At 43.3% G+C, this 17,081-nt stretch overlaps 1 protein-coding gene across 7 annotated transcripts in view; it reads right to left on the reverse strand.

Annotated features, from left to right (window-relative positions):
• Positions 1-17,053, reverse strand: part of ptpn2b (protein tyrosine phosphatase non-receptor type 2b) — a 60,759-nt gene extending 43,706 nt beyond the window's left edge. For 2 of the 7 annotated variants that reach the window (XM_055634356.1, XM_055634357.1), the window contains exons 1-2: positions 16,835-17,050; positions 3,355-3,445 (exon numbers count right to left, since the gene is read on the reverse strand). In XM_055634356.1, the coding sequence (XP_055490331.1) occupies positions 3,355-3,445; positions 16,835-16,891 (148 nt within the window). In that variant the 5' untranslated portion in view covers positions 16,892-17,050. Of the gene's footprint in view, positions 1-3,354; positions 3,446-16,834 lie in introns of all 7 variants that reach the window. The other 5 variants (XM_055634353.1, XM_055634351.1, XM_055634352.1 and 2 more) reach the window with 3 other exon arrangements.
• Positions 17,054-17,081: the final 28 nt, after the last annotated feature.

Below are 17,081 nucleotides of genomic sequence, written 5' to 3' on the forward strand. Positions count from 1 at the left end.
AAAACTACACACAAGTAATGGTTACAATGGAATCCAATTAAGTTATTTCATGATACAAGAAATACAGGAATCCTTTTGATTACGATCAGCAGAATAGATCCAAGAGCTAAATGGGCAGCTCCTGTTCTTGTTAACAATTAATTCCGCGCAACCACACACCTTTTTACATAATTTCTTGTAAACATTTCCAATGAGGTTAGAAAAAAAATTCCTTTCAAGTTAAAAATTCAACGACCTCATTCTGCTCGTGGATTTGGAGAAGGATTTTGTAAACCAGCTTCAGTAATACTTGTGATATCAATTGTAAATGTCCATGTTTCAAGACAAAGGTGGGCAAAAATCTCAGCAATTTGATAGACCAAAAGCCTGGCTATGGATTTAAGTTCTTGTTCTTCCACTTTTCTGCTAACATATTGGAAGTGGTGGTTCACTTTGATATCTTTCTTCATGGAGATGTGGCTCCTGATATGTATGAAGTGATCTACTTTGATCTGGATCTTATGCTAGGGAACCGAGTTCTATTGCAGCATCAGGTCGGTGATGGATTTGGTCTTTTAGATGTTTACTACTCCTTTTATACATATCGATGAAGAAATTGACATGAAGGGATTTGGAGCACAGGATCTGAGTGTGCAGCGTCACCCGTGCACTCTTACACAACTAAAATTGAAACTGAAGAAGGGTCTCGACCCAAAACGTCGCCCATTTCCTTCGCTCCATAGATGTTGCCTCACCCGCTGAGTTTCTCCAGCATTTTTGTCTCCCTTCGATTTTCCAGCATCTGCATTTCTTTCTTAAACTAAAATTGACATGATCTTTATTCTGTACTGCAGGCTGCAGAGACTGAACAGTTTCCAACTCCAGTCCATTTTTTCAGTAAGCTGCCATTTCCAGAATTTAAAGAGCAAAGCAGCAACTTATATTTAAATGCTTACATCTGTGCAGATCTGAAATTCTTCTCAGCACAATTAATCTGAAGACATGTTGGAATGTATACAGCTTAAAAAGGATCCTGTCCAGATACTTTTGTTAAATAAATATACAACTAGGGGTGGGGAAAAACACCCAATAGTACTGCTGACATTTACTGATAGGACTAGCAATTCTCTGGTGGTTGTTGGAGCATTATGAAAGACTAATGTCTAGAGGTCTCAACTGGCGGGACACAATTCCCACCAAAGAAGCTGAGGAAATCGGATTTCAAGTAATTGAGCACTTTTATAATAAAAAAGCCAATATCAGTTAAAAGGTTCCCAGAGATACAAGAGTTGCCTCAAAACCCATCCGTTCAATCAAATGTTTCGACGGAAGGAAATTTGCTTCAAATGATCTAGTCTGCGTGTCTACTCGAATTGGACCTTAACTGAAAAAGTCATTATGGGTAGAACATAAACAGTGGCCATCTACTATTCAGTAAGATTATGATCTATCCGACCTTGGCCCAAATGTCACTCTCCTGTTTCCCCCTCACCATTATTGACCCATCACTTGCCAGACTTCGCCTGTATCCACCTACATCTCACCTTTGTCACTTTACCCATCTGTCAATCACCACTCCTCACTGCATCCACCTATCACTTGCCAGGCTTTGTCCCTCTCCAACTCTCTTTTGTAGCTTTCCAATTGTAGAAAGTTTCCAATTCAAACATCTGAACATTCTCTCCACACACGATGCGTACCTGCTCCACATACCTGCTGAGTTCCTCTAGCACTTAGTGTTTTTTTCAAGATTCCAACATTGTTGTGTCTGGTGTCACCACTTACCTGTCTGTTCCCCTATAGTCCAAAGATCTATCTCAGACACAAATGATTCCGCCTCTACAGCTCTCGTTGCTTGAGGTTTCCAAAGATCCATTGATCACAATTGAAAAATTTCTTATCAATTTTTCTCATCAACAAGGCAATAGATCCAGATGTCCTCAAGGGAAACAACATTTAAACAATGAAGCCTCCTCAGAATCTTATGTTTCTTGAAGATAATCTTCCATTCTACTAAACCCTTAATGCAAAAGGTGCAACTTGCTCTATTGTTGTCGTTAACAAACTGCTGCATCCCAGGCATCCACCTACTGTACCTTCTCTGAATTGCTTCCAAAGAAAATACAAGGTGGTCAAAATTGTCCACAGGATTACAAGGTACAGTCTCACCAACATCACATGCAGCTATATTTTAATACTGCAACCCCTTCCAAATTAGGCCAATATTCCATTTGCCTTCCACAATAACATGCTGTATTTGCATGCTAACTTTATTATAAGGGACACCTAAATACCTCTAGCTTGCGCTATTCCATGCTTTCTTTCAACTTAAACATTATTCCTGGTTTATATTCTTCCTACCAAGTTGGTCATATAAAACCTCATATTACCTTACACTACCTTATCTTCCAATTTCTTTATCCTGAAGCAAGCATCTCTGTACCCTTCTAACCAACCCATCCTTGCATCATCAAACTTAGTTGCCATATCCAAAGTGCTGGAGTAATTCAACGGGTCAGGCAGCATCTCTGAAGAACATGAATAGGTGACTTTTCGGGGTCGGGACCCTTTTTCGTGAAGGGTCGTGACCCAAATCGTCACTCATCTATGTTCTCCAGAGATGCTGCCTGACCCGCTGAATTACTTTAGCACTGACTTATTTTGTAAACATCATCTGCTCCTTGTTTTTACATGTGCCAGCAATACACCTTGTCTCTTCATCTAAATCATTAATAAATACTTGAGGTCTCAGTATTAATCCAATTCACCTCTATTCCATTGTGGACATTGTAGTTTGTTCATGGAACTAATGCACTACAATGTTGACTGTATTCTGCACTCTATCTTTGAAAAGCATGCAATACAAAGCCTTTCAATATACCTCTGTAGACACGACAATAATGAACCTAAACATAACCTCTCACTTGATGCAGTTTGTCAATATGAATATGATCTATTTATCCCAATTATCTGTTCTCCTTTCTTTAGTTATCTTCCACCAATGCCAAGATATAACACCAAACAGGTGTCAACTTCTGTATCCGCTGTTCCAGGTGTCAACTTCTATACATCGGTGACTCTAAATACTACATTCTTAGCATGTTTAGTAACTTTTCAGTCATAATTTCCATTCATGAATCCATCTGCTGACTCTCACTTTGTTCATCCTCAAAATATGAAATTGGAAGAAATTAATGTACCTCTTAAAAATGGCAGTGTTTTTTCCCTGAACCAGTTGAGTTCTACCCACTCCACCTAAAAATGTACATATTTTACTTTTCATATGCCAAAGCACAAAAGATAGACAAGCAATCAGATGTTAGCCTTACGATTAATGTTACTACAATATTTTTAAAAGTGTACTTAATCACTTACAAGGGCTGACATCTCTGTATCGGTTTCGAATCCTGTTTTCGGGATATTTGGCTACTTTATATGGAAAGTCCTGAGACTGATTGCGAATTTCCTACAATGAAAAGCAAAAATCATTGACATTTACAGACAAGAATCAGGACGTATAAACAATGTACCTTAAGTATCTGCTAAATTCATAAATTAACATTACATCAAGTTTATTGTCATATGCACAAATACAGTGAAGTACAGGTACAATGAAAATTAAACTCCTATGGTACTTTAATGGTCACATATACTGAGGTAATACAATGTCCGATTGTTCGATGATCCCAGTAGTTCATTATCTAGCTACCCATTAGTCCAGAGTGTGAACAGGGGGCTTCGGAACGTTGGCGAGATGCACAGCCAGTGCCCTGAATACCTGGAAAATGGGCAAGTTTGAGGTTGGAGTGCTTTTGTATTTTGACTTTTTCCAACTAGCTGAATTCAACAAATTCTGTTATCCATTCCCTTAAAATTCACCAGTGCTCAGTTTCCACCTCCATTTAAACTTAGAAGGTTCATTGGAAAATGTATTAAACTATGTCATAGAGTCATACAGTGATACAGTGTGGAAACAGACCCTTCAGCCCAACTTGCCCACGCCGGTCAACAATGTCCCAGCGACACTAGTCCCACTTGCCTGCGCTTGGTCCATATCTGTCCTGCGATGTGCAAATGAAAGTGAAATAAATGATGGGATTATTAATAGGAGCGACAGCCAATAGTCCAGAGATTTTGGTAGTCTGATAACTAAAGATGCCCGGGTTTTACTGTAGAAACGTTTGACCCAAGAAAGAATTTGAATTGATTAATAATCTAGTTCTACAACTTGATCATATTTGCCTTGTTCTTTTACATTCCACAGTTTCGAGGGAAATTTTCTGATACAGGTGCACAACCTTTTATCCGAAAGCCTTGGGACCAGACACTTCTCGGATTTCGGGATTTTTAGGTTTTCCAAACGGAAGGTTTTTAGCGTAGATTTTAACATGTGGCTCAGTGGTACAGTGCTCGGCTTGTGGCCGTAAGGTCGCGAGTTTGCGCCTCAATCCCGGCAGTTACCCGGTCAGGGCCGGCCTTTAGCCGATAGGACCTATTTCTCCCAATTGGGCCCCGCACTAGAGTAATCAAATCAATTGGAGCAAAGATCTTATAGCGCGCAAGATGGTCCACTCCTGCGAAATACAATGAACCGACGCGTAGTCCGCACCGGAGCGTAACCTCCATCATTTCAGTAACCCCGACCCGACTTCAGTTATGCATCTCGCAGCGTTGCGGGGGAACAGTTTAGGTGTTGTTAAATGTTTTTTATCACTTCCTTTTTAAACGGCACATGCCTTGTACTTTTTAAACGGCACATACTGCAGATGCTGATTAAACCGAAGACAGACACAAAAGGCTGGAGTAAATCAGCGGATCAGGCTGCATCTCTGATGAGGAATACGTGATAGTAGGGGGAAATAGGTGATATTTCGGGTCGACTTTTTCAACCATGAGGGGAGAAGCGCCGGCACCAAGAGCGAGCGAAAGCGTGGACAGACGGATGAAAGCAAGGGAAAGCGTGGACAGACGGATGAAAGCAAGGGAAAGCGTGGACAGACGGATGAAAGCAACGTTCATAGAGTGGCGTTGGTATACATCTCGGGTTGTGACCCTTCTTCAGACTGATAGTGAAGGGAAAGGGAAATATCTTCCATTGACGTGTCCTTAGTACCGTCCATAGCTCTTGGTCCTCTTTCCCCGAGTCAGTCCGCCGAGCACGCACACACACACACACACACACACACCCACCCACTCACCCACCCACCCACCTTGTCCGGCAGATCGCTGCGGGCCGAGAGAGAGTAGAGAGGTAAAGGGGGAAGAAAGGGGTAGATGGGGTGGGGGGGGGTGTGAGGGGGAATGGAGAAGGGGGAGGTGCTCTCACGCTCTCGGGGCAGCTCTCCTGTCCCTCTAGTCGCCGAGCTTCACGCACACAGCCCCAGCTCCCGCCCTCCCCTCTCTCCAGGAAGACGCGGTGAACAATACACGGTGGGCCGGGCCGGGGGGTTGCAGCAACGTTTACAAACCTCGGACTCAGCTCACACCCGGACACAGGCATCCGTTCCCGCCGCTGGACCTCTCCCTCCCTTCCCTTCTTCTCTCCCTTCTCCCCTCAGACTCTGCCAAACAAACACACACACACACACACACCATGTCCGGCAGATCCTTCCTCTCTCTTTTCCCATCTCTCCCCTCCCTTTGACGAAACCCTTCCTCAGACTGATAGGGCAGTCTGAGGAAGGGTTTCGGCCTGAAGCGTTACCTATCTCCTTCGCTCCATAGATGCTGCTGCACCCGCGGAGCTTCTCCAACATTTTTGTGAATCCCTAGACCTAGTTCAGTGAGGGTCCACCGAGGGTCACCCGGAGAGGTGACCGCGGAACCTCTCCGGGCGACCCTTGGTGGACGCTCACTGTACTAGGTCTAGGGATTCCTACTCTCCCGGGCAATATACCCTCCCTTTTTTCCAGGACCGAAAATGTCCGATTTTCGGAGCTTTTCGTTTTCCAGAATTTCGGATAAAAGGTTGTGCACCTGTATTGGATATTCGGAATTCCTCAGGAACATCCCAAAGCAGTTTACATCCCATGAATTACTTCTGAAAGGAAGTCATTGTTACAAAAATGAACACAACACCCACTTAATTCACAAAGAGCAATAATAGACTAACTTGTATTTTATATCAGCTACAATCAGAACATGAAATTCAAAGCACACATTTAAAGTTCATACAAGGTAGCTTGTATACAATTAACACATGAACCCATTACAATATGTGACATAGTGACTATATGTCCTCCACTATATTCAAGGGCGGAAAAGAAGTCCATCATTGGCTCTGACCTCCCCACCATCGAAGGGATCTATCGCAGTCGCTGCCTCAAACAGGCTGCCAACATCATCAAGGACCCACACCATCCTGGCCACACACTCATCTCTCTGCTAGCACCGGGCAGAAGGTACAGGAGCCTGAAATCTGTTACATCCAGGTTCAGGAACAGCTTCTCCCCACAGCCATCAGGCTATTAAACTCGCCAACAAACAGACTCTGAACTGTAACAGCCTATTGCACTTTATCTGTTTATTTATGTGTATATTGAACTGAACCGTTCTGTATTTAGGCTTACAATATTCTGTTGTGCTGCAGCAAGCAAGAATTTCATTGTCCTATCTGGGACACATGACAATAAATTCTCTTGACTTGACTTGACAAATGCATTATGTAATGCGTACATATTGGTACCGTTTACTAGGCTGTGGGCTTGCTTCCCGTGCCCTCAAAGGCGATCACACAGGAGGATTTGAAATCGGCTGCGGAGGTGTGGGATCGCAGGTCGAGGTGTCGATGGAGTGGGCTGCTGAAGCTCTGCAGCCAGGGGATAGCATGTCAGGCGCCACTGGAGGCCCCAGAGTGATGATCATGCACGGCCTGCAATGGCATGGAGAGGCGGAGCACCAGTGGAGGCATCACCAGGCCATGCCAACCCCAATGTCAGGTAAACAGGCAGGTACGGTCAAGACTGGATAAGTTTTAGAAATTGAAACTTGAAAATGATGCCAGAAACATGGCAGCTCTTTGATTAATTGAAAGATACAGCACAGAAACAGGCCATTCAGTATACAAAGTCCACGCAAACTACCAATCACCTCTTCGCACTAGATCTACATTATCCCACTTTTGCATCCATTCCATACACAGTAGCGGCAATTTAGAGGTTAATTAATCAACAAACCTGCACTTCTTTGGGGTGGAAAAAACCGGAGTACCTGGAGGCATCCCTCTCGGTCACAAGGAGAATATGCAAACCCCACACAGACAGCACCCAAGGTCATGATTGAACCCAGGACTCTTCTGCTGCGAGGCAGCTGCTCTATCAACTTTGTGCACTGTCTCAGTGCAATAGAAACATAGAAAATAGGTGCAGGAGAAGGCCATTCGGCCCTTCGAGCCAGCACCGCCATTCATTGTGATCATGGCTGATCGCCCCAAATCAATAACCCATGCCTGCCTTCTCCCCATATCCCTTGATTCCATCTATCATTCTTACACTCCAATCGCTGCACTTTTGTACTTATACATAATTGTGCCTATGTAAACTATGATTTTACCTTATTGTATACAGAAATAGGAATTTTACTATATCTACGTACATGTGACAATAAAGTACCATTGAACATGCACCTTTAAACACATTACATGTGCCATTATTATGAGATGCATTGAAAGTCATAACACAATATTTATTCCCTTCTAAGTTCATGGAGTGAAATAAATTGTTACAACATTGTATGCATACTATCTAATAAACAATGCATTTTATGAAGTGACTTAATTATGTTTCAGGGCACAACTCAAATGAAGAGTATCCTGTGATATAATCATAAAAATGCTATACTTGCAGATCATTTTGCTCAACCAATCCATGTATCTTTATTCAATCTACTATCTTCATATACACCATCCAATTCATCAACTGCAGTGTATCTGATTAAATACAACTTAGAAGTTCTGCCATTACTCTTGCAAAGCTTTTAAACTTAAAGCAGGGGTTGCCTGTAATCCATAACAAAATGTTCCAACTTCTATACTCAGTACCTCAACTGATGCAGGCGAGTGTGTCAATATGCCTATTACACCATCCAATCTACTTGTGCTGCCAGGTACCGCACAGTCCCTCATCAGTCCTTGCCTTGCAAAATAAATGCAAATAAATCCAATCTCTCAGAATCCCTTGCAATAACATTCACACCACTGGTGCAAGCATCATTGGTTTATTGTTCCCAGGCTTATTCCTACTGCCCTTCTTAAATAAACACATTAACTTTCCTTCAGTCTTCTGGTACTTAACCATTTTCTTAAATCTCTAAGAAGGTCCTGGCAATTTCCTCTCTTGCTTCCCAGAACATCCTTGGATGCATTTTGGTTAGGCTCCAGGGATTTATCCACCTTTGAGTTTCAATACCTCCATCGTATTGTTGATCTGCTCCAGAATACCACTCCTCTGAACTCTTACCAGCCTTGCCTTTCACTCTGGCAAGAACATGCAGGCCTGAACATTTCTTATCTCTATTTTAAAATTACCCCACTTGCCAGATGCCCTTTTACATGGAAACAGCTTCTCACGATCAACTTTTGAGTGTTCTTGCCAGATACCATTGAAGTTAATCTTTCCCCAATTTAAGACTTCAACTTGAGGATTAGTTCTATCATCTTCCATGAACATCTTGATGAAATTATGATGGTTGCCGTTCAAATGCTCACCCACCGACATATCAACCACTTGCCCCACCGCTGTTCTTAAGAGGAGGTCAGGTTGATCCCCATCTCTAGTCGGGGTATTTACATATTGCTCCAGAAATTTACCTGGCCAGTCCTGACCATCCCTCAACCATATTTCCATAATATCTTTAACATCACAAACCCAGGTGCCAATCCATGCTTTGTGTTTGTCTGCTTTACCGACGAGGCTTCTTGCATTAAAGTAATTGTAGTTGAGCCTATCAGACCTTCCACAATTCGCCATGTCCCTGCCTGGCCTGCTCATAGACCTGCCTGCTCGCTTTAACCTCAATATCTGCCTCATCTTTCTCTGTGATTTTCACTGCTAAATCACAAAGCTCTACTTGAAAATGTATTCCTTCATGTTCCAAATTACCTAGCCCAAGTATGCAACTCTTCTATATCGGCCAAATTATTTTTATTTGTGCTTTAAATTTTTAATTACTACTATACTTCAATCAACCCTCAACCTGCTAAACATAAGCTAATACAAGCCAAGTTTATACCATCTGTCCTCAGAATTAATGAATTTTACAAAAGCTACTATGCCTTAAATCATGTGCAAATCTCCATGGTTGATGCATCTTTTCCGAGGTTAAGAATCCACAAGCAACTACTGTATTCCAGATGTGACCAATTATAATAAAATCTAAAATAATGACTTGCAACATGGTGCAACAAAAAAAACAGTAAGTCATTAGCATTCTACACAAATTCTTGTAACTGCTCCAACCCTGCCAGAAAGTTTTTCCTTGTGAGACAGTAACCAAAATAGAAACCATCCATTCATTTGGTGCTTAGTTCTTCAGTTCTTGTACCAGATAGCAGTCTCCAATTTTCTACAACTATCCAGTTTTATTTCTGAGGATTTGGGGACTGATCTGCACGATTCTGTTTCCATGAAAACTGAAGGATTAGTGAATATTGCAGCTGCAGAATAAATATTTAAATTGTCCTAATACATTTTGGTTTTTTTATATTTCAGTTCCCTATCCAACTCAAAAAAGCTGCAATATTTAGAAACATAGAAATTAGGTGCAGGAGTAGGCCATTCGGCCCTTCGAGCCTGCACCGCCCATTCAATATGATCATGGCTGATCATCCAACTCAGTATCCCGTACCTGCCTTCTCTCCATACCCTCTGATTCCCTTAGCCACAAGGGCCACATCTAACTCCCTCTTAAATATAGCCAATGAACTGGCCTCGACTACCCTCTGCGGCAGAGAGTTCCAGAGATTCACCACTCTCTGTGTGAAAAAAGTTATTCTCATCTCAGTTTTAAAGGATTTCCCCCTTATCCTTAAGCTGTGACCCCTTGTCCTGGACTTCCCCAACATCGGGAGCAATCTTCCTGCATCTAGCCTGTCCAACCCCTTAAAGATTTTGTAAGTTTCTATAAGATCCCCTCTCAATCTCCTAAATTCTAGAGAGTATAAACCAAGTCTATCCAGTCTTTCTTCATAAGACAGTCCTGACATCCCAGGAATCAGCCTGGTGAACCTTCTCTGCACTCCCTCTATGGCAATAATGTCCTTCCTCAGATTTGGAGACCAAAACTGTACGCAATACTTCAGATGTGGTCTCACCAAGACCCTGTACAACTGCAGTAGAACCTCCCTGCTCCTATACTCAAATCCTTTTGCTATGAAAGCTAACATACCGCTTTCTTCACTGCCTGCTGCACCTGCATGCCTACTTTCAATGACTGGTGTACCATGACACCCAGGTCTCGCTGCATCTCCCCTTTTCCTAGTCGGCCACCATTTAGATAATAGTCTGCTTTCCTGTTTTGCCACCAAAATGGATGACCAAACATTTATCCACATTAGACTGCATCGGCCAAACATTTGCCCACTCACCCAGCCTATCCAAGTCACCTTGCAGTCTCCTAGCATCCTCCTCACAGCTAACACTGCCCCCCCAGCTTAGTGTCATCCGCAAACTTGGAGATATTGCCTTCAATTCCCTCATCCAGATCATTAATATATATTGTAAATAGCTGGAGTCCCAGCACTGAGCCTTGCGGTACCCCACTAGTCACTGCCTGCCATTGTGAAAAGGACCCGTTTATTCCTACTCTTTGCTTCCTGTTTGCCAGCCAGTTCTCTATCCACATCAATACTGAACCCCAATGCCGTGTACTTTAAGTTTGTATACTAATCTCTTATGTGGGACCTTGTCGAAAGCCTTCTGGAAGTCCAGATACACCACATCCACTGGTTCTCCCCTATCCACGCTACTAGTTACATCCTCGAAAAATTCTATAAGATTCGTCAGACATGATTTACCTTTCGTAAATCCATGCTGACTTTGTCCAATGATTTCACCACTTTCCAAATGTGCTGCTATCCCATCTTTAATAACTGACTCTAGCAGCATTTAAATTATCTTTAATTAATATTTGTATTTGTCAAGTGCACTTCATGGTTAGATAGGATACCTACATCTTTTAATTTGTGTGAATTTGGTATTACACTGATTAATTCTACCACCATACAATACCAAACATATCAAATTTTACATCACATACCTATACCAAAACATCTAGCATTATTTCATAACCATGCAAGTAAATGAACAATAAAAAAAACGCCAATGGAATCTGCCCTTGACCGACCATTTCGCAAATAAAGCTAAAAGCATGTGCCTTAGTTGTACAATCCTGTATTTTGGCATGACATGCCTACAATTGTGTTCATTCTTTTTATTTTTTAATTCAGCGATTTGGACTGCGAGTAGCCACATTGTCTAATTGGCATTATTAAAAGTTTTTTTTTCATTAACAGATGACATAGGTGTGGAACTCTCTTCCATTGGCAACAATTAGTCTGAAGGAGGATCTTGACCCAAAACATCACGCATTTCTTCTCTCCAGAGATGCCTGGCGTTTAAATTCTGTTTAGATTCCATTTTTAATATTTTTGGTAGACCAGGAAACCAAGAAGCAAGAGTTACTCCAGCTCCAGGGAGAGATTCTGCATTGGCTTTCAACAGCAGCGGCGAGGGGACAGCAATGGCAGCCAGATCTCCCACCATGCAAAGGGAGGGAGAAAGTGACCGATGCCAACCAGTTGCAGTGCGCATGTGCAGGGCGGCACATGCGCACAACCACGGCCGACGATGTGCTGGCCAAAGATCCTCGCTATAGGATCTTTGGTGCTGGCCATGGTTGTGCGCATGTGTATGGCGGAGTCCCGAGACACGGACAGCGGCCTGAGACTCTAGACATGGACACGGATAGCGGGCGGAGTGACAGAGAGAGAGGGGGCCGGCTCAGAATTAAGCGATTGGTGTCCCGGGTGCTTGCCAAGCCGGGCAAAATGGCATGACTTTTAGGTTGCCCGGCGGGGCTGTGGGTTACCATTGGCAACCGGGTAACCGCTAATTTCGAACCCTGCAGATAACCTCGTGTCAGAAATGGACCAGATCTGAGATCATGATATTGAACCTTTGTTGAAATCTAATGTTTAAAGGATGGATTTCCATAATGAATTAAAATCAAAGAAAAATGCAGAAACCCAAAATACAGAAATAAAACTGGAAATTCTAAGCAGGCTAGGCAGGACATGTGGAAAGAAAGTTAACATTCCAGGTTCAAAACCCATTGTCAGGCAACAATAAATGACAAAGTCACACAAGTAGAACATGGATAGGAAGATGAAGAAGATTGTTTTCCCACAACATTGATACTCTTGTCTTACAGAGGAATGGCCAGTGCTGTTTAAGACAAATAAACGGATTTGGAAAATTCCAACATTTATCTGCACTGGTGATGTGTATGGCATAATGAATCGGCATGTAGGTTCCATCGAGACACAGGTTCCCTGGGACTGGTAGACATGGAGCAGGTATAGTGTTGCAATATGTTTGAGTCCTATACACTGAAAGAGAATAATCCTGCTCTATTATCATATTTCAATCATTCCTTTCAGTAAAACGCATTATAGAGGACGGAACAGTGGTGCTGCTGCTGGAGTTGCCTCACAGTGCCAGAGACCCTGGATTGATTCTGTCTTTGGGTGCTGTCCATGTGGAGTTTGCACGTTCTCCTTGTGACTACATGGGTTTTCACAGGGGGGGCTACGGCTACGGTTTTCTCCCACATCCTAAAAAGGTTCAGGTTTTACAGTTAATTGCGTTTTGTAAAATTGCTTCCAGTGTGTAAGAACTGGATGCGAAAGTGGGATAACATGGAACCAATGTGAATACGTAATCAGCAGTTGGTGTGAACTTGGTGGGACAAAGGGTCTGTTTCCATCTCTAAAACTAAAAACTCGATTGTTATTTAGTTTAGTACCAGAACACCAATAACCACAAACACACCAGCTTATGACATAAACACAGCTCCAGCAGCTCAGAAATAAAAACAGAAAATGCTGAAAACAATCAACAGGTTACATATTGGCATCTGCAGATTTTCAGCTCAGCCTGTTCATTGTAAATCATCCACATTATAAATACTGTGGAACAATATTCATAGAGACAACCTACAGCATGAACATGCAAAGAATTACATGGAGCAAGATGCATCAACATACTTCTGACATTAAATCTGATCCGTTGTTCCCAAAATATGCCATTGTTTTATGAGAAAGATATAGCAGAACAGTTGAGATTAATTCAGACATTAGATTCCTAGAATTTGCATTGGAAAGACAAATCATGGCTAATCAATTATTCTGCAAAGAGGAATGACTTTTCCCTGTATAAACCACGAGAACAACCACACGTCTCAGTCAACTCTGTCGAAACGAAACAAAACAGGAGGTCAACACATTTCCAAAAGGTGGTCAATAAGTAACATTACTTGCACTTTTGTTTGGAAAAGAAAATCGGACATTGCATTGTTTAAATTTGCTTGTTAAAATCTCGGCTATAGCACTGATGAAATGAGGGGGGGGTGTGAATCAATATGAATGATAGGCAAGTAGAAATTCATGAAGGATAAGATAGATTGAATTTTCAACAAATGTTGCATTACTTGGCTGTTGGGAAACTGGGTAGGGAAAAAAAATGCATTTCCTTCTTTCACAAAATAGTCAGCGGGATTAGATTCAGATTCAAACTTTGTCATTGTGCAGTGTACAGTACAGAGACAACGAAATGCAGTTAGCATCTCCCTAGAAGAGCGACATAGAATATGAGCAATAAATAAATATATTTACGTGCTTTTTACAGAGTTCTTTCAGGAAAGAAAATAGAATTGAAATTGTAAGCATAAACTGCAGATGATAGAAATCGCAAATCAAAAGCTAAAATGATGGAAATACTCAGATCAGACAACATCTGTGGAAAGAGAAATAGTTAATATTTCAGATCAAAGACCATTTATCGGACTGGCAATATGACAACACAATTAGTTTTGAGTTGCAGAGGGGATTGGGGAGAAGTAGATCAAATAAAGGGAATATAATTGCTAGTGATGTTAGGATTCCTCAGATAACCGAGAACTTCAATTGGTTTTGTATTAGACGTTAGTATAGTCTGTCTTTTGTAATACAACCAAAGACTTTAAGAAGGGGAAGGGGGGAGAGAGAGAGAGTTAAAGAGGTGATGGAGATGGTTTAAGGGAATTGATGACAGGGTGGAGGTTTGTGGTAAAGTTAATGAAATCAATGAGATCTACGTGGGTGCAGGAGGCAGCCCCGATGCAGTCTTTAATGTAACGGAGGAAGAGTTGGAGAAAGGTGCCGGGATACGTTTGGAACAGAGTGCTCAACGGAAGCAACGAAAAGCCATTCTGCCTACCGTCTACACCGCAATTCAATCATTGCTGTTCTATCTTTCTCTCTCAATCCCATTCTCCTAACTCTCCAGCCCCCCCCCCCCCCCCCCCCCCCCCCCCCCCCCCGTACTAATCAATAATCTGTGCATCTCTGATTAACTGGAAGGCCTCTAGTCTTTCAGATTGATACAAAATACCCCATGGCAAAAGAACTGGGGTGTAGCCAATATTTTAACTTCCACCCAGTATTCCCAAAACAAGTGCAAGTTAGCTGTTCCATAAGGTCAAAAGGGATATTCGGCCCACCAAGTCTACTCCGCCATTCAATCATGACTGATCTATCTCTCCTTCCTAACCTCATTCTCCTGCCATCTCCCCATAACCCCTGACACATACTACTTCCGTTCCGGAGGTGCCGTGGTGGCAGACGCCTTCAAGAGGAGCCACAGCTGCCGTTGAGAAGTCAAGGATGGAGCCCCGGAGCTGGCGATTGAGTCTCACGGCCCAGAGCCCGGACCTCACGGGCCGCAACCTCACAGGTCAGAGGTGGAGCCATGTGGGTCGACGAAGCCCACATGCCATCAGTGCCTGGGTCTGCAGAACCTGTGGCTGGGGGGACCGCCGTGAGAGAGGGGGAAGAGCAACAGGGAACCACCATAGAAAGATAGAAATTAGGTGCAGGAGTAGGCCATTCGGCCCTTCGAGCCTGCACCACCATTCAATATGATCATGGCTGATCATCCAACTCAGTATTCCGCACCTGCCTTCTCGCCATACCCTCTGATCCCCTTACCCACAAGGGCCACATCTAACTCCCTCTTAAATATAGCCAATGAACTGGCCTCAACTACCCTCTGTGGCAGAGAGTTCCAGAGATTCACCACTCTCTGTGTGAAAAAAGTTCTTCTCATCTCAGTTTTAAAGGATTTCCCCCTTATCCTTAAGCTGTGACCCCTTGTCCGGGATGACGAACAATGGAGAACCCGGCATGGTGGGACCTCCGTGAGAGAGGGAAGAACAGGGGAGAACTGGTGCGGGGGAAGGGGGGATTTGTAACTTTGTATGCGCCCTTTATGTGCGACTATTTGCATATGTGGCAATTCAATTCAAATCAAGAATCTATCTATCTCTGCCTGAAAAATATCCATTGGTGGCCTCCACAGACTCCTGTCAAACAATTCAACAGATTCACCACCCTATGACTAAATAAATTCCTCTTCATCTCCTTCCTTCCGAACTTCACTTGAATATTAAACAAATCTGCAGATCATGGATATCCGAAATAAAAACAGACAATTCTGGAAGCACATAGCACAGACGAAACTTAACATCTCCCCAGTCAGCACTTCCTAATTTAATTTGTGCAAATGATTGGCTCAGTGTTTAAATACATGACATCACATATAGCAGGACATGAGAAATTTCAGATCCAGGAATCAACATGCTGGGGTAACTCAGCAGTGGGGGGGGGGGGAGGAATTGACAGCATTTTGTATCAGAAGGAACTACAGATGCATCGTTTGTGCAAAACATACTTGGCTAATAAAGTATGATTATGGCTTACAAAGAAACTCACATTGTGTCAGTGTAACTCAGTGGGTCAGACAGCATCCTGGGACAAATGCTGGAAGAAAGGTGGGTGCAGGTCAAAGCCTGGCAAATGATACGCAAATACAGGTGAGTGGTCCAGACTTTCTCTCACCACTATCTTTGTTATCCATTTTAAGTTAAATCTCCCCCAACCTAGTCTGAAGAAGGGTCCAGACCCGAGATGTCATCTGTCTCTCCACATATGCTGCCTGACCCGATGAGCTTTCCTTCAACCCTATTGCGTTTTGGCCACACACAGAAAGATCTGCAAAGTAATCTGCAGGTGACTTTCATAGCAGGAAAAACAATCTGCTGTAGGTTAGAGGAAAAATGCTCAGCGGTAAAGACAGCATCTCTGGAGAAAAGGAATGAGTGAAGTTTCGGGTCGAGGCCCTTCTTCTGACTAGGTTGGGGAAGACAACTGGACGAGAGGTAGTGGTGGGACAATGCCCGAGTCTGAAGAAGGCTAAAACTTCTATGTTGCAAACATGCAGTTCCTTCCTACACATTTAATCTGTTGGAGGAACTTCGCAGAAATGTAGTGAGAAAGTAAAAAAAAACGTTGACAAGGTTTCCAGCCGCTGAGTTCCTCCAGCAGGTTGTTTTTTATGTTCAGCATTGCAGCAGCTGCAGTCTCTCAAGTCATAACCTGCAGCAACACCCCCTCTTCCTCGCGTCCCCTTTAAATCCCAATTAACCGTCGGCAACAAAAGGACCTTAAGGGCGCGCCGGCTCTCAGCCCCGAGGCCAGGCCCCGAGCCTGCTCGCCGGGCAGGACGCGCCGGGACCGACCCGACTTCCTCACACACGGACTCACCAAGTAAGACTGAGGCCAGCGGCTGTCCTTGTCTATCTCCGCGAATTTATTTTCCATGTTGTAGGTCAGTACCGATGCTGCGTCGTCTCTCCGTGCCTGGGTGTGTTTTTATCCTTCTCCTGCTCTGTTCCGGGAACTTTTTCTTTCTCCTCCCCCCCGGCCCCCCCCTTCCCTTCAGGCCGTGAAACTCAGCGACGCGACGCCGCGGACATCAGCCATCCGCGCATGCGTGCTCGGCGGTTGCCGG

Source organism: Leucoraja erinacea, chromosome 4, assembly GCF_028641065.1.
Source record: "Leucoraja erinacea ecotype New England chromosome 4, Leri_hhj_1, whole genome shotgun sequence".
NCBI lineage: Eukaryota > Metazoa > Chordata > Chondrichthyes > Rajiformes > Rajidae > Leucoraja > Leucoraja erinaceus.